Here is a 23322-nt window from a genome sequence, read left to right on the forward strand (position 1 = left end):
CTCACTACAAGTGGCACCAATGATATGAAATGGTTCAGCTACACTTCCTGTATCCTAAAGCGGGCGTGGTCACCCGTCCCCTAAAACTCGTGTGTGTTGTGAACGTGTGTGTGGGTTTATAAAAGTTGTCAGTAGAGGAAAGTAAGCTGTTTACATGTTCTTACGATATCATTAAATATGTACACAGCTAACAGTCATATTTAACTTTTCGAACATTACAGCAGGTGTTCATTTTCTCCTGGTTTGTCTGAAATTTGTCCATTTTAGTGTTAAAATGTTCAGAAGAGATGTCTATCTATCTATCTATCTATCTATCTATCTATCTATCTATCTATCTATCTACGAAAGAATCGACCATAATCTGAGTTCACGTTCACTTCTCCCATTGGAGTCAATAGACTCAAGACCTGCTGCTGGTCTCCTAAAGGGGGCGGAGTCACGGTCTGCTGGTCTCCTAAAGGGGGCGGAGTCACGGTCTGCTGGTCTCCTAAAGGGGGCGGAGTCACGGTCTGCTGGTCCCCTAAAGGGGGCGGAGTCACGGCCTGCCGGTCTCCTAAAGGGGGCGGAGTCACGGCCTGCCGGTCTCCTAAAGGGGGCGGAGTCACGGTCTGCTGGTCTCCTAAAGGAGGCGGAGTCACGGTCTGCTGGTCTCCTAAAGGGGGCGGAGTCAAAGTCTGCTGGTCTCCTAAAGGGGGCGGAGTCACGGAGAAACCCACGGGACACGGATACAGGAAACTGACTCTTAGTGCAGCGTCCTGTTTCTAATCCGTCTTTGGTTGTGAGTCACTTATATGAAATAGTTTTAACTTAAAGCAGAAGTAAGTGGTCCGGTCGTTTTCGCTAATGCTGCGTTCCAGGCAGGCTTTTGAAATCGTAAATTACAGCTTCAAGTCACAACTTACGACTTTGTAGCGTTTCAGGCAACCCACTCGTGTTTTTCCGACCTGTTTTACCGGTGAAAGTCACTATAACGGCCACTCGTAACTTCCGACCGGTGAACTCGTACCAGATCGAACTGGTACGACTTCACAGGTCGGAAAAATACGAGTTTCCTTGAACGCACCATAACAGTCCTCGTCGCTACGTCACCACATTCACGGCGTTCCTTGGCTGCACACACAGCCCTGCATGCCGTTCTCTCTCCTCATTGGATAAAAACTGTAGGATACGATAAATGTTTTCTCCTGGGCTCAGAGCAGAGCAGAGTGACTGACAGACCCGTGTTTCAGACCAAACACTCTATATAAGTGATTGCTGTCGGAAGATATAACTATTTAAGACTTATATTAACACAAATATATCACTTACTTCTGCTTTAATCTTCAGTTAGTCTAAAGTGTAGGCTAGTTTAGCGTTAGACCTCAGTTACAGTTTAACTTGATGTAACTGTGATATAAAGTTAGAAACTGTAGATTATAACTTGCTTTAGTTTTAGTTGGCGGAGGGATACACATCTGAGGTGGTGGTTCTAGTTTTCTGCTGTGTGTGAGATAAATCCTCCTGAAGGTAAAGTTACTGTTTGATTTTTCCACCAGTAGATGATCTGAAACTTTTCTTGACTTCACCTCCACAGCTCCTGTTAAAACCTGTTAGTAGCTACAATCACAGCAGAGCAAACTCAGACCTGAAACTCCTCTTCCCTTCTCTTCCCTCCTCTTCCTCCTCCTCTCCTTCTCTTCCTCTTTCTCTTCCCTCTTCTCGTCTTCCTCCTCCTCATCTTTCTCCTCCTCCTCCTCTTCCCCCTTCTCTTCCTCTTCCCTCTTCTCCTTCTTATTCTTCCTCCTCCTCCTCTTCCTCCTCCTCCTCCCCCTCCTTTTCTTCCTCTTCTTCCTCCTCCTCCTCCTCCTCCTCTTCTTCCTCTTCCTCCTCCTCCTCCTCTTCTTCCTCCTCCTCTTCCTCCTCCTCTTCCCTTTCTCCGCTTTCTCCTCTTCTTCTTCCTCCTCCTCCTCTTTCTGCTCCTTTTCTTCCTCCTCCTCTTCCTCCTTCTCCTCTTCTTCTTCCTCCTCCTTCTCTTCCTCCTCCTTCTTCCTCCTCCTCTTCTTCTTCCTCCTCCTTCTCTTCCTCCTCTTCCTCCTCCTCTTCCTCCTCCTCCTTCTTCCTCCTCCTCCTCCTTCTCTTTCTCCTTCCTCCTCCTCCTCCTCCTCCTCCTCTTTCCCCTTCTCTTCCTCTTCCCTCTTCTCCTTCTTATTCTTCTTCTTCCTCCTCCTCCTCTTCCTCCTCCTCCTCCTCTTCCTCCTCCTCCTCTTCCTCCTCCCCCTCCTCCTCCTCTTCTTCCTTTTCTTCCTCCTCCTCCTCCTCCTCTTCTTCCTCCTCCTCTTCCTCCTCCTCTTCCCTTTCTCCGCTTTCTCCTCTTCTTCCTCCTCCTTCTTCCTCCTCTTCCTCCTCCTCCTTCTTCCTCCTCCTCCTCCTCCTCCTTCTCTTCCCCCTTTTCCTCCTCTTCCTCCTCCTCCTCCTCTTCTTCCTCCTCCTCCTTCTCTTTCTCCTTCCTCCTCCTTCTCTTCCCCCTTTTCCTCCTCTTCCTCCTCCGCCTCCTTCTCTTTCTCCTTCCTCCTCCTCCTTCTCTTCCCCCTTTTCCTCCTCTTCCTCCTCCTCCTCCTCCTCCTCCTCCTTATCTTCCTCCTCTTCCTCCTCCTCCTCCTCTTCTTCCTCCTCATCCTGCTGTAGTTTTACTTATTCTAATGTTCAGCAGCATCTGCATCGTGTGGTCGTTTCCTAACGACAGTGAACAGACCTCGGTCCTAACAAGCTAATTAAAGTCTGAGACCTGAACTCAACTCATCTGAGCGTTCACTCTCTCTCTCTCGTCTCTGGGGCCAAACTTCTTATTCCTGAGCAGAGCAGCTCTGTGTTCACCTCTCCACCTCAGAGGAAGATGCAACTGTTGCAGACGTAACTGGAACAAAACTAAAAGGAAAATCTTAAAATGTTAAAAAAAAAAAAAAATGCTTCATCCTTCTTTTAATCAGCTCGTCTCCAGCTCACGTGTCCACGGTAACGGACTCGTCGTGCGCATGCAGACTGGGTGTAATTTAAACACACACACACATTACTGCCTCACACCACCAGCACAGAAATCTATCATGGCCGCCGTCTCCTCAAATGTCAAAGCTGTTGAAAGACATTTAGGAGCAATTTGTCATGATGACGAGTTCCCGCTGACGAGGTCGGAGCTTCAAGCCGAGTGTTTCCTCTCATCTTTTGTCCGCGGGGAGAAATCGACTCTGAATCGTTCAGTCAGCGGCAGGAGTCACAGGCCGCTGCTTTAATGACATGTCAGTGTGTTTTAAACTCAGATAGCTGATGGATTCATCAGAAACATAAACAGAACAGAGCAAACACTCCACTAAAACAACAGCGCTGTAGAGAAATGAGCTCTTTAACGCTGGGATTTACTGCAGAGATTTCTGGAAACGATGACGATGTGTTTATGGACAAACCTCTTCCAAACGAACAAGAAAAAGGTTGTTTTTGGTGAAGCTCCGTTTCCATGTGGACAAGGCCTGAGTCTATATGCTCACACAGTAAAAGAGGAGTAGTAGGAATAGTTCACCAAAAAATGAAATTCAGTCATTATTGACTCCCCCTCATGCTGATGAATACTCCAGAATAGGTTTTTATTCCTCAAAGGTCATCTGGAGACCCAGGAGGCCGGTTCCTAGTCCAACCAAAACCCTATACAGTATGAGAGTAATAGGGCCCGACACAAAAACGTCCATAAAACTACACAACAACCATTTAATATTCCTCCACACTGCTCGTCCACTGCAATCCAAGTGTCCTGAAGGGAGATAGTCCAGAGTTTACTGGAAACTACCTCATTGAGGACATTTTTACAGCCTCAACAGTCCTGGATTGAATTTGCCTGGTGCACTCTCTCGTGTTCATGCGTGTGAATGTCAGAGCGCAATCCAGGACTGTTTAGTCTGTAAAAATGTCCTAAATGAGGTAGTTTCCAGTAAACTCTGGACTATCTCCCTTCAGGACACTTGGATTGCAGTGGACGAGCAGTGTGGAGGAATATTAAATGGTTGTTGTGTAGTTTTATGGACGTTTTTGTGTCGGGCCCTATTACTCTCATATAAAGTTTTGGTTGGACTACGAACTGCAGCTGCTGCTTCAGACTCCCAGGTCGATGGTTGAGTCAACCTGTGGCACTCATGGTGTATTATGGGTAATGTAGGCGCCTGCTGAGCTGCTGTGATGTATCAATGGACAATAATCATTTAGATATTGATCAGTTTTCCTCCGATCTCGGCTGTGTTTGTCTCCTCAGGGTCTGAAGCCCATGGACTTCAACGGTCTGTCCGACCCGTACGTCAAGCTGCACCTGCTGCCTGGAGCCTGTAAGGTGAGACGCTCCGACCAATCAGATCACTCAGATCACTCAGTCCGTCTCTCCTGTGTGAGCCGGAGTAAAGACGTTTCAGTAGATTCCTGTAGCTGCCTTCAGTCGTAGTAACGGAGTCACAGTGAAGGACTCAGCTGCTTTTAAAGAGCCGTGAAATTACACATCTCTCTCTCACTCACAGCTGATACGGAGCGTAAAAACAGCCAGTGAATGAAATACTAAGTGCAGCATCGACTGATCTGTTTCTGCTGAAGGCTGAATCTCTCTGTAAAGGAAATGTCTGTTTTTTACTTAGAATTAATTTTCTGCCTGTAAAGATCAAACCATCTGAAATGGAACCAGTTTAGGATTCATCTGGAGTCGGTGGTGCAACACCACTGTAGTTTAGTCAAGCATTATATTATTATATTATATTATATTATATTATATTATATTATGTTATGTTATGTTATGTTATATTATATTATATTATATTATATTATATTACATTATATTATATTATATTATATTATATTATATTACATTATATTATATTATATTATATTATGTTGTGTTGTGTTGTGTTGTGTATTTCAGGCCAACAAGCTGAAAACGAAGACGATCCGTAACTCTTTGAATCCAGTGTGGAATGAAACTCTCACCTACGTGGGGATCACAGAGGAGGACATGCACAGGAAGACGCTCAGGTGTGTGTGTGTGTGTGTCTGTGTGTGTGTGTGTGTGAGGGGTAACACTTGGCAAACAATGTGTAAATCATAAATGCTTCACGCTGTATTAAAAAGAAAATGAGCAGAGGAATTAAAATATCTAATAAAAAGAGGTAGATTGAGGTGAAGAGGTCAGAACCGTGTCAGAGCAGCAGCAGCAGCAGCAGGAGGGAACTTCTTCCTTCTCGCGCTGCAGCAGCATGAAATAAACTACAGCTCCTTCTTCTCCGACTGAAGTCTGGGCTTCAGATCCTCCAGACGGTCGACGAGCTGCAGGGAACTGTTCCCAGGAGTTACTGTTGTGGAGTTGATACTTGGTGAAGACTGAATAAAAGAGAAGCTCAGAGAGAAGAGAAGCTCCTGGTGGAGCCGTGGATGGACTGAGGCTCTGTTTACACGGCAACACTCGTGGATGAAAACGGCAAAATATTTCATGGGATGTGCCTTTTGTTTAGACGGTGACGGCGTTTTGGGGGCTTGAAAACGCAAAAAAGTGAAACCACCCTCGAGAGTGGTAATCTTAAAAACGCTCGTCCATGTAAAGGGTGAAAACGCAAAAGTGGCGTTGGGTTCTCACTTTTTTAATTTGCGTGTAGATGAGCGTTTTTGGGGTGGAAATCTGCGTGCACACGGTGACGCATTTCCACCCCAAAAATGCTCAGAGCTACGCTACGGAGGGATTTCTTGGTTTCCCTCATCAAACTGAGTCTGAAGAAGAGCAGTACGCTAACGTTGCTGATGTTGTTGGATGTGCTAAATAAAAGCACTGCACATAAAGGGAGCTTAAGTGTGCGGTCTCCTCTTTTCTTTTCCTTCATCAAACTCATCAAATACACAATCCAACAACTCCACAACGCTCTGGTGGACAAGTTGTGAGCTGCACATTCACCACGCTATGAGATAATAACACAACGTTACCACACAGAGTTGTTTTAGAGGGAAATACAGAGACTGTTGATGAAAAACTGTCCCTGAAGGCAACGCACATCAGGGGTTTTACATGAATTTCCCTCTAAAACAACTCTGTGTGGTAACGTTGTGTTATTATCTCATAGCGTGGTGAATGTGCAGCTCACAACTTGTCCACCAGAGCGTTGTGGAGTTGTTGGATTGTGTATTTGATGAGTTTGATGAGGGAAACCAAGAAATCCCATAATGAGCCTCCGTAGCGTAGCTCTGAGCAGCTCACGGCTCTGCTCCGCCGTTCTAAAAACAGCTTGCACCGACAATTAAAGGTAACGAACCTACTGCTATGACTATAGGGATTATGGTGATGGGCCAGTTTGACTATATGTTGAACTATCCCTTTATAAAGGTTTCAAAAGGAGCTCGATAACGTGTCAGTCAGTGTGTTTCCCAGCCTTTAATGATGAGTTAATGTTTGTACCATCGATGGCAGAGAGGAGGAGACCGGCTTCATCTCTACTACACATGCAGCAGAGCAGCGTGTGTGTGTGTGTGTGTGTGTGTGTGTGTGTGTATGACAAGCATCATTTGTCTGAAAACACAGGAGCTCAACAACAACAACAACAACGACAACAACAAAAGTGAGTGAGATGATCAGATTGATTATTGATAAAACACGATCTGAATAAGAGGAAATGATTAAACCAACACCGACGCATGGTTTTTGGCTCGTTGCCGGGATAAATCACCATGGTAACTGATGCTGAATGAAGTGAACACCTCAGCTGATCCGGAGCAGGTGAACTTCATTTTATCAAAACGTTTTATTCATCATCATCAGACGAAAGGAACAAAAAAACACCGAGGAGTTCAGGAGCCGAGTAATAATTCATGATGCGTTGGATCAGTTCAGTCGTAAATAAAACACAAGCAGTGGGGTCACCTTCACCACAGGGTTTCATGAATATCTTTACTATTTTATTTATTGCAGATTTTCTCTCATCTATTTCTGTTTGTTTGTGTGTGTGTGTGTGTGTGTGTGTGTGTGTGTGTGTGTGTGTGTGTGTGTGTGTTCCCCTCCACATATAAAATGCTCTTTGTGTTGTTGCTTTCATGTGAAGCTGCTGTCTCTGACCGACACCTTTAGACCAATCAGCTGAAACCTGAAGCTGCACTTCCTCCAATCGCCACTAGAGGGAGTCAGACTCAGCGGTAGAAACTTTGGGGGGCGGAGCCACAGAGGCGACGCCCACTTTTGTTTTTATCCACCTTTTTCCGAACGTCAAAAACGTAGCCTGTTTTGCCGGTTTTGTTCTTCCGGTGGAATTTTATGTTTACGTTTCCATGGTTTCGGTAGTCGCGGTAAATGCATGGATATATTTTGGTTTTTTTTCAATGAAAATCTGTAAAAGGCATGAATCATCACACCAGCTTTTAACAATGGATATCACACAAACTGACATCCGTGTTAAAAGCCAGCGTTAATCCACCACTTTATTTTCCCATGATCCATTGCGTCACACCACAACGGAAGTCGGTTTTAGTAGCATTCTAGCCAGCGGCTAACTGGTAGCGTTAGCGGCTAACTGGTAGCGTTAGCCACCGGTGTAGGTACCAACTGTGGGGGCTCCGGGCTGCCAAAACCGTTTTGACTAAATCTGATGTTTGTTAAGTCTATAAAACAAATTATTGAACAAACATTACTATTTCTGTGTGCACGTTTTTGTAATTAGTCATGGTTATCGTAGTTGTTAGCTTTGCTGCTGCTGACAGCTAACAGCAGCAGCAAACTAACATCAGGACGTCAGCTGTTAAAACCTTTACAGTCTATGGTTAAAACCCTCCCGTTGTCGGACACGACATGAAACTACTCCAGTTAGCTCAGCCATGTTGTAACTAGGATATCCGCTGGAAAAAATTTTTTTTCATGAGCCGTTTATTGAGTTATTTAAGACACTGCTAACGGCTAACAGCTAACGGTTAGCCCAGCTAATCTTTCCGGTGGAATCGAGAGTCATGGCGACACCCAGTGTCATTCTCCGGAAAGTGGTGAATAGATCCATGCGTTTACCGCAACTATGACAACGACTGAAAACCATGGAAACGTAAACGTACAATTCCACCGGGAATGCAAAACCGGCTTCCGGTTTTGACCATAGATGACGTTCGGAAACTTGTGGATATAGAGAGCCTAAGTGGAAGCAGGAAGTAACGTCGCCATGGGACCTCAATTCGGAAAAAGTCTCCATGTCAGTGAACGGGAGTCAAAGTTTTATTTCTAATGTGATTGAATAGTGTGATGATAAAACTCTCTGAGCTCTACCTGTTTAAAACACCACGGTTCAGGAAGAGAAACCAGCGGTTTGTTGTAAAACAGCAACAGAAGAATGAATTCAGTGTGAAGACGCTCTGCTGACTACAGATCTAAGGGTGTCACACTGCAAAAACTCTAAATCTTTCCAAGAATATTTGTCTTATTTCTTGTCAAAATGTCTCATTTCTAGTCAAAACTAATCTCTTTCCACTTAAAATAAGACTCATCACCTAAAAATGAACTTGTTTTTAGATAATTTTCATTTGTTTCAAACTAATTTTCACTTGAAATAAGTAGAAAAATCTGCCAGTGAAAGCAAGTTTTTTGTGCTTGTATTAAGAAAGAAAAACTTGCTCCACTATCAGATTTTTCTACTTATTTCAAGTGAAAATCTGCTTGAAAGAAGTAAAAAGTGTCTAAAAACAAGCTGCTTTTAATGTGATGAGTCTTGTTTTAAGTAGAATGAGATTTGTTTTGACTAGAAATGACATTTTGACTAGAAATAAGACAAATATTCTTGGTTAGATTTTGAGTTTTTGCAGTGCATGTGGTGACGTCACCTACTGGAGTCTTTCTGGTTTCGGATTCTATAAGGAGTTTTATTTTACAATAGTTTAACAACAAACTGCTGGTTTCTCTTCATGAACCGTGGTGTTTTAAACAGGTAGAGCTCAGAGAGTTTTATCATCACACTATTCAATCACATTAGAAATAAAACTTTGACTCCTGTTCACTCACATGGAGACTTTTTCCTAATTGAGGTCCCATGGCGACGTTACTTCCTGCTTCCGCTTCTTCTCTGCCTACTGTGTGTGATCAACCTCACACCTTTTTTCAAACTGTGTTTTATTTCTGAAATGTTCCAACTTGTGCTAAAAATATCATCACTTTGTAACAACTACTAAAAAACGTCTTCTTTCCAACACGGAGGCGTTCAGTTAAAGAGCTCAGTTCGTGTGGAACAGGAGAAAATTAAAACTGGAAACTACAGTGAAAAATGAATTTTTATTTTATTAATGATCCACAAACGTCTCGTGATACAAAGATACCACATGTTGCATAATATAATACACACTTTTAACTTTGTTTTCAGACAAGAGCGTTGTGAAAAAACATGAATTAAATGTATGACAAAACACAAAGTGGGTAAAATTTTAATATTTTTGTCCCATGATCCCTCACTCTTCCACAACAGCTGTTCTGATTAAGAGACGACGAGTTTTGTTTAACGTAGCCTATAGATCAACTTATATTATAAAGAGTCTGAATGTTTTCTCTGGTCTAACCCTGTCTCCTCTGTCCTCTGTCTGTCCCAGGTTGACTGTGTGTGACGAGGACAAACTGACTCATAATGAGTTGATCGGTGAATCCCGAGTTCCTCTGAAACGAGTCAAACTCAACCAGACCAAACACTTCCACACCTGTCTGGAGCATCCTCCTCCGGTACCTCACACTGCTGATAATACTGCTGTTTCTACTGCTGCTGCTCCACAGTGTTCACATTCATTCACTCATCATTAAAATTAATGTTCTTTAAAGGGATAGTTCACCCAAAATTGAAATGTCACTCATTATCTCCTCCCCCTCATGTGGACTAAGGGCTGGGAGAAGTTTCAGAGTCCTCCGTGGCTTCTCTGAGTTACAGGGGGTCTCGGCGTAGCAGTGCATGTCCATATAACGGTTGCAAATGGATACCAACTGTCTTCGTCACAAAAAAACACACCAAAAAACATCCAATTACCTCCATGCTGCTCGTATGTAATGTCCGTATTGTATTGAAGCCCCGACATGAGAAATTGTTCCAAAAAAAATTAAATAAGTCTATATTTTAAGCTTGTTTGTAGCGGAAGCTCCCAGTGTTGCTCTGCCAGAATCTCGCGCGATTTGCAGCTTAAAATATAGACTTATTTAATTTTTTCCGGGAACAATTTCTCATGTTGGGGCTTCAATACAAGACGGACATTACAGACGAGCAGCATGGAGGTATTTGGATGTTTTTTGGTGTGTCTTTTTGGATGAAGAAAAGTGAGCTACGTTCTCAACCGTCATTTGGACATACAGTGCTGCACGGAGACCCCCTGTAACTCAGAGAAGCCACGGAGGACTCTGAAACTTCTCCCAGCCCTTAGTCCACATGAGGGGGAGGAGATAATGAGTGAAATTTCAATTTTGGGTGAACTATCCCTTTAATGTTTTAAAACAGAAGAACAAAATGACGACAGAAACATCTGTTCTCTCCTCAGCTTCCTTCTCCGACGGCCATGGGAGAAGCTCTGAGAGGAATCTCCTGCTACTTGAGAGAGGTCAGAGTTCCTCCATCATCCATCCATCCATCCATCCATCCATCCATCCATCCATCCATCCATCCATCCATCCATCCATCCATCCATCCATCCATCATCCATCCATCCATCCATCCACCCATCCATCCATCCATCATCCATCGTCCATCCATCCAGATGAGGTGACCCCAGTCTAAAGGTCAGCAGGTTTTTTCCCATGATCCTTTGCTCCTTGTTGATAATAACCCCCGGGGGTCAGGGCCTCTGTTTGACCTTTGACCTTTGACCGGTTCTGATCAGTTAACTGATTAATTACATCGTCACAAAGAGTGATGTGACTAGTTAGGGCCACGGGCCATCGCACCGGGCACTGGTTGCAGGACATATTATATATCAAAACGTGCGGTTCGATCGGGATCGGTGTGCTATTACTTTTCTCAACAGTTTACGAATTTTTTGCCACATAAGTCGCGAAAAACTGCGCAAAATTTTACATTGAAGTCAATGGGACGGGCGGAAAAAAAAGAGCAAAAAAGACCAATCATTGGAGTTTAACAAACATCTACTGCTCAGGCATACTTTCACCTAGAGACTTCATTTAAACTTTAAACAGTAGACACAAGTCTTGTGTATTGTCGTATTACTCCACGTTTTGATAGGTATTACAGTTTTTGATCAATCCCTGATCAATGACCATGATCATTTTTGGAGAAATGATGAGATTATAATGGTTGTGTATTGCAGCTCCTGCAGCTGTGTGCAGATGTGCTGGTTCCTCTGCAGCTGGAGTCAAAGCGGTGAAGGTCGTTCATTAGTTCATTAGACCTTAGTGAGTTAATGTGATTTCCCCGTGACGGTGAAACGGAGCGTAGTAATGAATCCAGGGACGCGTCACCATGTCAACGCCACTCACTCCACATGTGAGTTCAAGACCCGTGGATCTGGTTCATCTGAGCTTCTCTCTCTCACTACAGCTCCAACGTAGATCAGTCCGCCACTGGAAATAGTCCCCAACAGGAACCAGAGTCACAGGGTTCGTTAGTGGTTTGTGACGTCATGGTAGACTTGTAGTTCTTGAGACGTTCTTGGTCTCATCTCGGTCTCGACAGTGTTTGGTCTTGGTCTTGTCTCGGTCTCGGGTCTCTCGGTCTCGCAATGTCTGGGACTGGCAGAACGGTCTCAAAGGGATTTATAGCCTACAACATCCAGGCAGGCATGTTTTTTTTGGGGGATATTATTATTTATGCGCTCCCTTCAAGTGGTACCAAAAGATGCATTTTGTGATGTGTGAATAGCAAAATATGGTGTAACTAGTTGTTTTTTTTGGTCTCGTTCTCAGTCTTGAGCTCAACTGGTCTTGGTCTTGTCTTGGTCTTGTCTTGTCTTGTCTTGTCTTGGTCTTGATACTCTCTGGTCTTGGTAGTGTCTTGGTCTCAGTTCAGGCGGTCTTGACTACAAGTCTACGTCATGGTGACACCAAAATGTAACAAGCTTATTCTTGAGTTCACGGGGATGTTTGTGCCACATTTGAAGGTCAGGATTTAACGTCTGACAGGAGAGGAAGAAGGAAAGACGAGTGGGAGGAGCAGTGAGAGGCAGCTGGAGGAGAACGGAGATGTAAACTCACCCTGAGGAGTTAAAACCCACAGAGGACCAGACGGTCTGGAGGAAGAAGAGAGGCCTCCTCTCTGCTCTGAATGAACTGGAGATGAGCACTGCAAAAACTCTAAATCTTACCAAGAATATTTGTCTTATTTCTAGTCAAAACAAATCTCATTCTACTCATCACATAAAAAGTTGCTTGTTTTTAGACACTTTTTACTTCTTTAAAGCTGATTTTCACTTGAAATAAGTAGAAAAATCTGATAGTGGAGCAAGTTTTTCTTTCTTATTACTGTACAAGCACAAAAAACTTGCTTTCACTGGCAGATTTTTCTACTTATTTCAAGTGAAAATTTGTTTGAAACAAGTGAAAATGATCTAAAAACAAGTTCATTGTTAGGTGATGAGTCTTGTTTTAAGCGAAAAGAGTTTTAGTTTTGACTGGAATTGAGATTTTGAGTTTTTGCAGTGAGGGTTTTAGATAAATAAGCTGAACATGTGTGTGTGTGTGAAAGGTGTGTGTGTCCTGTCATGTAGCTCAGCATCCGTCACTCTGCTCCACGTGGCTGTGAAAGCTTGAGGGAGCAGCCGACGGAGGAGGAGAGAGGCTTTAAAACACGATGTCGGTGGAGGAGGAGACGCTTCACTGAACAAGAGCAGAATCACACAGGAAGATTAAAAAACCGCTTCGCTGAGGAGAGAAGCTCAGGAAGTCCTCCAATTATTAAAAGTATTATTAAAACTACTAAAATAAAATCATAATTTACTGCTTTAATTTCCTGCCGTCGCTCGGCTCCACAGTCTTGTTCTAATGATGTTTTTACATTTCCTGGATTCTTCAGAGGAAAACTAGGAAGCATATTGCTTCACTTGAAAAAAAAAAGCTCTGTTATTTGGAGTAGCTGAATTTATTTCTCTCTTTTCTGAGTGATATTTATTCTGTTCTTCAAGTAATTTCTTTTTTTCCTCTTTTTTCTGTTTTTTTCCCCCTGACTTAACGAGATTTCAAAATCCTGCAAGAAGCTCTCACTGCAACGTTTAACTGCAGTTCAATCAGCCTCCACTTCATCTATTTGATCTAATAGATCCATGATGTGTATTTGATCCACTTACAAAATACAGTCTAGCTCTCTCCAGCCTTGTTTTGTACATATATGTATAACGGAGCGTCCGGGTGCACTCACTCACCCGTAAAATGATGTGCAGACCCGACTGCCAAGTGGTCATTGACTTCTTGGCACAGCGGTTTGCATCGTGGGAGACCAGGGTTCGAACCCCACCTGGGGCAGTCGGTACCGAAACACAACGCAGACGGCCAGATAACATCGCCTACATATGTGTATACTAGAGTAACCGTGCGTTCACACCAAACGCGATGGAAGCGATGCCATCGCCCGTAACGCGAGCATCGCGTCGCTTGACATATTTGTCACATTTTTCACCATCGCTTCATCGCTTCATCGCTTCATCGCGCTATGATGCAACCCACCTCCCGTTATTTTCTTTCTCTCCTCAACCATGGCTAAGAAATATTAATAAACACAAATACATATGTAATATTCACAAGGAGGAAGCTGTAGGTCCTCTGACCCTCTGCAGGTATTATCTTTTTTATTACGACCGCGGTAAAAGTACGACGTCGTGTCATAAAGCTCCGGGAAACGGCCATGGATGTATATTATTGATCTGAGGAAAACACACACAGCCCCGGGGTTTTTTTTTTTTTTACACAGCCACAGGTTCTCTGACGGAGGGTCTGGTGAGAGAGACTACAGCCACAGTGATCTTCTCCACCATGTTTTGAAATGTGTGTCTGCAGCTGTGTCGGTGACGTGGTTGAATATCAACACTGATTGGATGTCGCGGCACAGCGTCACGCGATGTCGCTTGAAAAGTTCAAATTTTTCAACTTCAAGCGATGGACGCGTCATCGCTACATTGCGTCGCTCGTCTGACGCGCCATCGCGTGTCATCACGTCATTTACATTGACTTTGAATGGAATCTCGTGGCGTTCATCGCGTTCGGTGTGAACGCATGGTAAGAGCGTGTATAAAGACGGATTTCAAAATCAAAAAAGGTGACCTTCCAAATTCAACTGCATCATTTGCAAGGTGATGTAGACTTTCAAAGGATTCAGATTGATATTGAAAAGGAGACGACCTGTTGGAGAAAAACAGGTCAAGAAAAAATTACTCTGAAAGAGCTTTTTTTTTTTCTAAGTGAAGGGTGAAACTCAGAAGGTTTGGTGTGTGTCTCCAGCTGCTCCAGCTGCTCCAGCTGCTCCAGCTGCTCCAGCTGCTCCAGCTGCTCCAGCTGTGAGCTCCTTGTGACCCAGACGCAGCTCAGATCTGATCTCTGCTCCGTCTCCACAAATCATCTTCCAAAGATTTCAGCTGTTTGTTGTCAGGAGAAATACTGGTGGTCAGTGCAAGGTGTTACCATGGCAACCCCGGTCTGAGACCTGATCCAACGTCTTAAAAATGAGTCAGTGTGTTTATTTCAGCGACGGCGTCTGATCGACTGATCTCAGGCCGATGTGGTGCGACTCGGTCCGGTCTCAGGTCTCCGGGGTTGGATTGAGTCTGTGACGACGGTTCAGCGCCGATCGATCGGGTGGAAAAACTCTGTGACCTCGGGGTCCGACACGTAGAGAGAGAAGGGTTAAGTACATGTGGTCTCACTGAGCTGGAGCATCAGAGGAGCTGAGGTTTGTCTCATCGTTAGTTTGTCCAGACACAGAGGTGAGGACCTGAATGCACCGTCATTGGTTCTGGTGGACAGAGAGGGATCGGAGTGGGAGGACATTTAATGGATCATTAGTGAATAAAGATGATAGTGTGGTATACTGATGTGTTGATGAAAAGAAGGGATCACCGCCGACACGTCTTCACTTGTATTCAAAAAAGGAGTTTATTAACAAGAAGAAGAACAGTTTACAAAAAATGCCGAATCCTGGAGCATCTCTGGTGCCAATGTGAGATCTCTCTCTCTATGGCTCAAAACCACAATCTTTATATACTTTCTAACTCCAAAACTCCACCTTCTCCCAACACAAGGATATAGCTTACCATAATAGGCATTAACTGCTCGATATTAACATGAACAATCCATGTATCTGTTAATCTAAACAATTCCTGTAAGTGTTTAACATACGCAGTTCAGTGAATTTCACAAGAACCACTCATTATCTCATCTATTACTGTTACTAAACACCTAATGCAACATCTTTGTCTATCTGTGAATGTATGTGCGTCTTTCTCTCTTATAACATCTGCCTTTGATTCGTTAACTTCCAAGCAAAACATGTCCATGAAGCAGAGCACCGATTCACACTTTCCTTCAGTTCCAAAAAAAGGGCACACATACAAAGAATAAACATAATACATGATGTTAAAGCAAAAAGTTCAGGTGGATAATACACTACAATAGTTTTACATGTTTCACATTAGATCTGAATATGAAAACGTTTCTGTCGGATGGTCAGAGGCAGGACTCGGAGAACGATGTGGATCAAAGAGGAGGAGCTCCAAGAGAGAAACATGTTTGATTTGTTAGATTTTTGTCACAGCTGGTGACGGTCCACTGTCCTCCTTCAGTCTGGAATCTGTTAGAGACGTTTCTATAGTTGCAGTCTAAACTCTGTTAGAGACGTTTCTATAGTTGCTTCAGTCTAAACTCTGTTAGAGACGTTTCTATAGTTGCTTCAGTCTAAACTCTGTTAGAGACGTTTCTATAGTTGCTTCAGTCTAAACTCTGTTAGAGACGTTTCTATAGTTGCAGTCTAAACTCTGTTAGAGACGTTTCTATAGTTGCAGTCTAAACTCTGTTAGAGACGTTTCTATAGTTGCAGTCTAAACTCTGTTAGAGACGTTTCTATAGTTGTAGTCTAAACTCTGTTAGAGACGTTTCTATAGTTGTAGTCTAAACTCTGTTAGAGACGTTTCTATAGTTGCTTCAGTCTAAACTCTGTTAGAGACGTTTCTATAGTTGCTTCAGTCTAAACTCTGTTAGAGACGTTTCTATAGTTGCTTCAGTCTAAACTCTGTTAGAGACGTTTCTATAGTTGCTTCAGTCTAAACTCTGTTAGAGACGTTTCTATAGTTGCAGTCTAAACTCTGTTAGAGACGTTTCTATAGTTGCAGTCTAAACTCTGTTAGAGACGTTTCTATAGTTGTAGTCTAAACTCTGTTAGAGACGTTTCTATAGTTGCAGTCTAAACTCTGTTAGAGACGTTTCTATAGTTGCTTCAGTCTAAACTCTGTTAGAGACGTTTCTATAGTTGCTTCAGTCTAAACTCTGTTAGAGACGTTTCTATAGTTGCTTCAGTCTAAACTCTGTTAGAGACGTTTCTATAGTTGCTTCAGTCTAAACTCTGTTAGAGACGTTTCTATAGCTGCTTCAGTCTAAACTCTGTTAGAGACGTTTCTATAGTTGCAGTCTAAACTCTGTTAGAGACGTTTCTATAGTTGCAGTCTAAACTCTGTTAGAGACGTTTCTATAGTTGCTTCAGTCTAAACTCTGTTAGAGACGTTTCTATAGTTGCTTCAGTCTAAACTCTGTTAGAGACGTTTCTATAGTTGCAGTCTAAACTCTGTTAGAGACGTTTCTATAGTTGCTTCAGTCTAAACTCTGTTAGAGACGTTTCTATAGTTGCTTCAGTCTAAACTCTGTTAGAGACGTTTCTATAGTTGCTTCAGTCTAAACTCTGTTAGAGACGTTTCTATAGTTGCTTCAGTCTAAACTCTGTTAGAGACGTTTCTATAGTTGCTTCAGTCTAAACTCTGTTAGAGACGTTTCTATAGTTGCTTCAGTCTAAACTCTGTTAGAGACGTTTCTATAGTTGCTTCAGTCTAAACTCTGTTAGAGACGTTTCTATAGTTGCAGTCTAAACTCTGTTAGAGACGTTTCTATAGCTGCTTCAGTCTAAACTCTGTTAGAGACGTTTCTATAGTTGCTTCAGTCTAAACTCTGTTAGAGACGTTTCTATAGTTGCTTCAGTCTAAACTCTGTTAGAGACGTTTCTATAGTTGCAGTCTAAACTCTGTTAGAGACGTTTCTATAGTTGCTTCAGTCTAAACTCTGTTAGAGACGTTTCTATAGTTGCTTCAGTCTAAACTCTGTTAGAGACGTTTCTATAGTTGCTTCAGTCTAAACTCTGTTAGAGACGTTTCTATAGTTGCTGAGGAACGGAGCGGCTGGTGATGAGCAGACAGATCATCAGGCTCAGTGACTCATTGGAGCTGAAACCAGAGCAGACGTCTCTCCCTTCACCGCTTCACTTTCTCAGACAGTTCTGCTAAATTAACGTCAGGATGCCGTTGTCTTTTCTTCTGATCGTCTGACTCCTCGTGTCTCCGTCTCCTCTCTTGATGTTTTATCTCTGATCTCAGACACTAACTCGTCTGAAAAAAGGACGAACAGGAGAGAACAGTCTCTCCAGTCTTGGTTGAAACCTCGACCTCTGATCTGTTCAGGTCCTAATTGTGTTCATACCTCAGGACTTGTTCTTGACTTTGGTCTCAGTCTGGACAAGTTCTGACCTGGGACTTGATCCAGGACTTGTTGACCAACAGATCTTGACTAATATAAGTACTCAACCACAGACTTTTTTTTAAAAAGTATCTTCAACCTGAATGTCCAATAAAAAACTATAAACAGTCTCTTTCAACAGTGGAACAATGTGTGCCGTTCATGTCCAGTCCATAGACAGAATCATCCTCTCTTCTGGCTCCTGAGCTACAGCCAGCCCGACAAACCCGACCAGACCCACGGGTTCGGGTCGAAAAAATATGAAAGTGACTCGGGTCGGGTCGAACCTCGGGCTTCCCTTTTCCTGTCTCATAAAACACATTTCTGGTGTAAATTGTTGGTTGTTCATGTGTGAGTCTCAGACAAATCTCCCGCTCTGCATCTTGTGCTGCCGTGGGCAGAACCACTGAAACATCACTGCCGGAAAATGCTGACGCTACTCTGATACGCGCCAGCAGCACGCGCACTGGTTGGTGGATAAATCTCCACAAAGGCGCAGGGAGCATACATCAGTCCGACTGCCCATAAGTCCGACAGCTCATTCCTCCGACTACCCATTCTACAGTGTTAAGGTTAGGTTTAGGGTAAGGTTAAGGGTTAGGGCTATACTTAAGTCGGAGAAGTGGGAGGTCGGACTAACGGACGCAAAAATAAAGAAATGTATGGTCGGAGAAATGGGTAGTCGGACAGATGTCATACGCCCCAAAGGCGCACCGTTCCCGCGGCAGAAATGTACTCAATTGCCCACACGGAAAAAACCTATAGGTTTTAATATATGTGACATACATAAAATTGGCCGTTTTCATATACGCATATATGCTAAAATATATGCACCATATATGCACCATATGCGTATATATGAAAACGGCCAATTTTATGTATGTCACATATATTCAAATCTATAGGTTCTTTCCGTGTGGGTGCACCCGCTGATCAAATGGGAAATGTAGCCTACAGCAGAACGTTAAGTCCCGCCCGTTAGCTCCCACAGCAAAGAAAGCACGTCGCTTTTTTGTTTGTTTGTTTCTGGCCTGGCCGGGTTCGGGCAGATAGTTACTGCTGGTGTGTCAGGATCCGTTGGGTCCGGGCTTAAAAACCTGCGGGTCGGGTCGGGTTGTAATCTTCAGGCCCGTTGAGAACTCTATCCTGAGCAGCAGCTGAAGTGTTTATGCTACAAAGGTTTACATTTTTACTTCAACAACATACATAGTAAGTGAAGAATGAGCCTCCTCTTGTTTTAACTTTTATTTTTTACTCTACTTACTCCCGAGGTTTTGAGGCCATCTCTCCACCTGTAGCTCTCCAACTGCCTGTCGGTGCATCTGACCTCTGATTGGTCAGATGCTGCTCTGCTGTCAATCACTGCGCCAACGCTGCCGTGTCTCTTTTTTGTTCTCTCCTGCCTGGGGATGACCTGCCATGTGCATCCTTTGCACATTTGCGGAGACTCCCCTGTCTCCGTCTCCGTCTCTGGTCCTTGAACGCCTCCACCTCTGGTTCTACACTCCAAGAATGTTTGTCTTATTTCTAGTCAAAATGTCTCATTTCTAGTCAAAACAAATATAATTATACTTAAAATAAGACTCAACACATTAAAAAGCAGCTTGTTTTTAGACACTTTTTACATCTTTCAAGCTGATTTTCACTTGAAATAAGTAGAAAAATCTGACAGTGGAACAAGTTTTTCTTTCTTATTACAAACACAAAAAACTTACTTTCACTGGCAGATTTTCTACTTATGTCAAGCGAAAATTAGTTTGAAAAAATTCAAATTATCTCAAAACAAGTTCATTTTTAGGTGATGAGTCTTATTTTAAGAGAAAAGAGATTAGTTTTGATTAGAAATGAGACATTTTGACAAGAAATGAGAAAAATATTCTTGGAAAGATTTTGAGTTTTTGCAGTGTGTCACTTCTTCTGAGGGGAATCAGACTCTGGCTCCAATTATCCAGTTTAAACCCTGTTTGTTTAGAGCCGTGCTGTGTGTGTGACGCAGGCGGCTCTGAGCTCTGTGTGTTTCCTGTGTGTGTGTGTGTGTTTGTGTGTGTGTGTGTCTCCGGTGTGTGTGGACTCATTAGTCACCTGCCTTCACCTCAGCGCTCACACAGCTGTTTTATCAAAGACAGAGGAGAGGGAGGTTTCCTTTGTCTGTCAAATCCCTGCGGAGGTTTTGGCCGATTGACTCGACACGGTGACAGACAGGAGCTTTACTTAATGACTCACCTTTTCTTTGTGTGTGTTTGTTTATGTGTGTGTGTGTGTGTGTGTGTGTGTGTGTGTGTGTGTGTGTGTGTGCGCACAACAGCACAGTGTTTGGATGTTGATTTTTTTGTTTATTTCCCTTCACTCTCTCGAGGCTTTAAAGGAAAAGCCTGGTAAAACAGAACACGTCTCATTAGTCAGGCATCTGTTTATTGTGCATCACAGTTAGCTCCAATTAGCATTAGCATTAACATAAATGATGGCTGTTTAATATTCATTATTTACCATGTGAGCAGCTGAATGAGTCAGAGGTGTGAGAGCAACCAGAGGAAGAAATCTGTTCCTCTAGACGACATGTAAACAAACCACAGCCACTTCTACAGCTGAAACCACACGGTGGTAATAACCATCTGATATTAACTGATGATAGTTAAAGTTGATTGTTTGATCAACTGAAATTTTTTTTTGAATAGTCATTAAATGAAAAAAAGTGGTACCTGAGAATATTGACGAGAGGAGACTTGGTCCTGGTTTAGATGAGCTCTCATTCCGTGATGAGGACTTTATTGAATGAGCGGTACTGTTCAATTAAGTCCATTTTCATTATCAATTAATCTGTCAAATATTTAAATGATTAATCAATTAGTTGTTTGGTCAATAAAATGTTGTAAAACATCAATCAGTGTTTCTCAAACCACCAGACGACGTCCTCAAATGTCTTGTTTTGTCTACAAACCAAAGAGAGACTCAGTTTATTGTCATAAAGGAACAAAGAAACCAGAAATATTCACATTGAAGAAGCTGAAATCAGAGAATTTTGACTTTTTTTCTTAAAAAGCATTTATTCCATTATCAAAATAGTTGACAATTAATTGAATAATCGATTATTGTTTGATTAATTGATTAATTGTTGCAGCTCTAGTCACGTTACAATATTCTCCGGTACCAATTCTCATAACAGTCTGTGATTTCATTTTTAAGGATGTTTTCACACATGTTTAGTGCGCACCAAATGTTAAAATGATACAAGTTTCATTGTTTCGGTTGCATCACTCGGGACCAAACTTGGAGAGCTTCATGTCTCCATGACTACCGGTTGAAATCTGGAAGCGCTGATTGATAAAACTTTCATGATGGAGACTCAAGTAGGGCCGGTTGTTAGTAGCTCTGGTCATTTATTTCTATATTGTTTGTATGTATAACTCTTGGCAAACGATAGTTCCGATCTACTTTTCTAGTTTGGTACTTTCGGCTGGTTTCCGGTTGCGTTCACCCTTACAAGGTTGGTTTTCAGCCAAGAGATGCGAGGTGGAAGGCAGAGAGCCTCCATTCTCCCTGGAGCTAGTTACTAGGGCTGGGACGATACGCTTTTCTCCCGATTCGATTCTTCTACGATTTTTTGGATGGCGATTCGATTTAAATTGCGATTCTACGATATTGCCGATTCTCTTGATTTTTAGTCTTTAGCATTTTTAACATTTATCTGCACACAAACACTGTAGGAGCCTATAAATTAACATACTCCATTATAAAGTGAACTTAAACCCTTTTCAAAACCTGTACTCTCTGTATGTAAAAAAGGCGAACAAATGCACATTGCACAGTATTAAAAAAAGAAAAAAAAAAGAAATGTTCGTCTGTTTTTTTCAACAACAAAAAAAAAATCGATTTTATTTTTTCTCCCACCCCTACTAGTTACAAGTCATTGTTTTAACCAGAACTAGGACTCTGGAGCTGGGAGGGAAGGCGGAAATCCTGCAGAGTTCCTCCTTAAAAACGACGGCCTGTTGGTTCTGACTGACAATCGGTTCATTGATTCCCTTTCAGCCGAACGTCCGTCGGCGGTTTATTGGCTGAACTCTGTCGTGTCTTCGTCTCTTCCCGTCGAAGCAGCTCAGATCTTTATCTCTGTATCTTCAAACGTTCCCGTTAAACACGAGGGAGTCTGACATTTCCTCCACGCTTCCTGAGCTCCAGCACGAGCTGAAATCTTGTTACGGGGGGGGGGGGGGGGGTCCGGCCAAGCGGTGTTCCTCCTGCTTAAAGGGATAGTTCACCCAAAATTGAAATTTCACTCATTATCTCCTCACCCTCATGTGGACTAAGGGCTGGGAGAAGTTTCAGAGTCCTCCGTGGCTTCTCTAAAAAATTAAATAAGTCTATATTTCAAGCTCGTTTTGTAGCGGAAGCTTCTCGAAGCTCCTCTTCAAATTTGACGACCCGGGAAGAGGAGCTTCGAGAAGCTTCCGCTACAAAACGAGCTTGAAACATAGACTTATTTAATTTTTTTCGGGACAATTTCGCATTTCGGGGCTTCAATACAAGACGGACATTACATACGAGCAGCATGGAGGTATTTGGATGTTTTTTGGTGTGTCTTTTTGTTACGAAGACAGTTGGAATCCATTTGCAACCGTTATATGGACATGCACTGCTATGCCGAGACCTTCGAGAATTTAAATTTTGGGTGAACTATCCCTTTAAAGCATCGCTCTGCCTCTGTTCTGACCTCGTTTCTCTGGGGTTTTTCTAGCAGAGCTTTTATTGTGAAGGGCGACGGGAAACAGGAAGGAGGCTGAAAACCAACTGGAGGTTGGATCCACTTTGAGGAATTCCCCTTTTCATGTTCAAACAGATGAAGATTAAAAGTTTTTGGTGGTGGTGGTGGTGGGGGGGGGGGGTTCTCTGTAATGATGGACTGAGCTAATAGAGCGGGAACCCTCACTCACCCCAGGGGGGAGGAGGAGGGAGGAAGGTGTGTGGGCGAGAGAAAGAAAGATGGAGGATTAAACCATCGATCTTCTTCAGATCAGATCAGAGACTGAGTTTTAATGAACACCCTCAGTGAGGGGGGGGAGCTCCGTCCTCTCTCTCACCTCTGTGTGGGAATCGTTGGGATGAAGTTATATCTGCAGCTCGACCAAGATAATCCACTGAATTTAAAGCTATAGTGCGTAACTTCTACGTGTCTGTAAATCTCCGTTTCAGCCGAGCCGCTACAAGAGGAGATGATACAACGCTGATGAAGCCGTTCCGCTCCTCTAACACCTCGCCGTGTTTTTCAGTATTTGTTCTTTTTGTATTTGGTGTCTTTGGCGACATTCCCGCGCTGATGCACAGGAAATAAGGCGTTGTACTGGGTTTTACCTGACAAGGAGAAGGGAGGGGGGAGGAGAACGCTGCTCTATCTGTTTAGAGAGTCGTTGGGCGGCTTAACGCCATGACGACATACTTACGACGGTGAAAAACACGACAAGACGGCTTCTTGGGCAAAGGAATGGTTTGAATCGGCGTTGGCATCAACTTTGAAAGAATTAACTTGTCATTTTCTTTAAAAGTTGAGCAAGAAACTGCACTGAAGTCGTTCATTTGGAAGAAGGATGTATTCAGTGTTTTGCCGACGGGATGTGGGAAAAGTTTAATCTACCGAT

At 43.1% G+C, this 23322-nt stretch overlaps 2 protein-coding genes across 2 annotated transcripts in view; one reads left to right on the forward strand and one right to left on the reverse strand.

Moving 5' to 3' along the window:
* Positions 1-23322, reverse strand: part of mvp (major vault protein) — a 204868-nt gene that overhangs the window by 72783 nt on the left and 108763 nt on the right. The window lies entirely within an intron of this gene.
* Positions 1-23322, forward strand: part of doc2a (double C2-like domains, alpha) — a 56182-nt gene that overhangs the window by 22924 nt on the left and 9936 nt on the right. The window contains exons 4-7 of the mRNA XM_085783359.1: positions 4274-4348; positions 4925-5034; positions 9592-9718; positions 10519-10578. Of these exons, the coding sequence (XP_085639485.1) occupies positions 4274-4348; positions 4925-5034; positions 9592-9718; positions 10519-10578 (372 nt within the window). The remainder of the gene's footprint in view (positions 1-4273; positions 4349-4924; positions 5035-9591; positions 9719-10518; positions 10579-23322) is intronic.

Source organism: Trachurus japonicus, chromosome 8, assembly GCF_045865225.1.
Source record: "Trachurus japonicus isolate A0001 chromosome 8, Traja_1.0".
Lineage (NCBI taxonomy): Eukaryota > Metazoa > Chordata > Actinopteri > Carangiformes > Carangidae > Trachurus > Trachurus japonicus.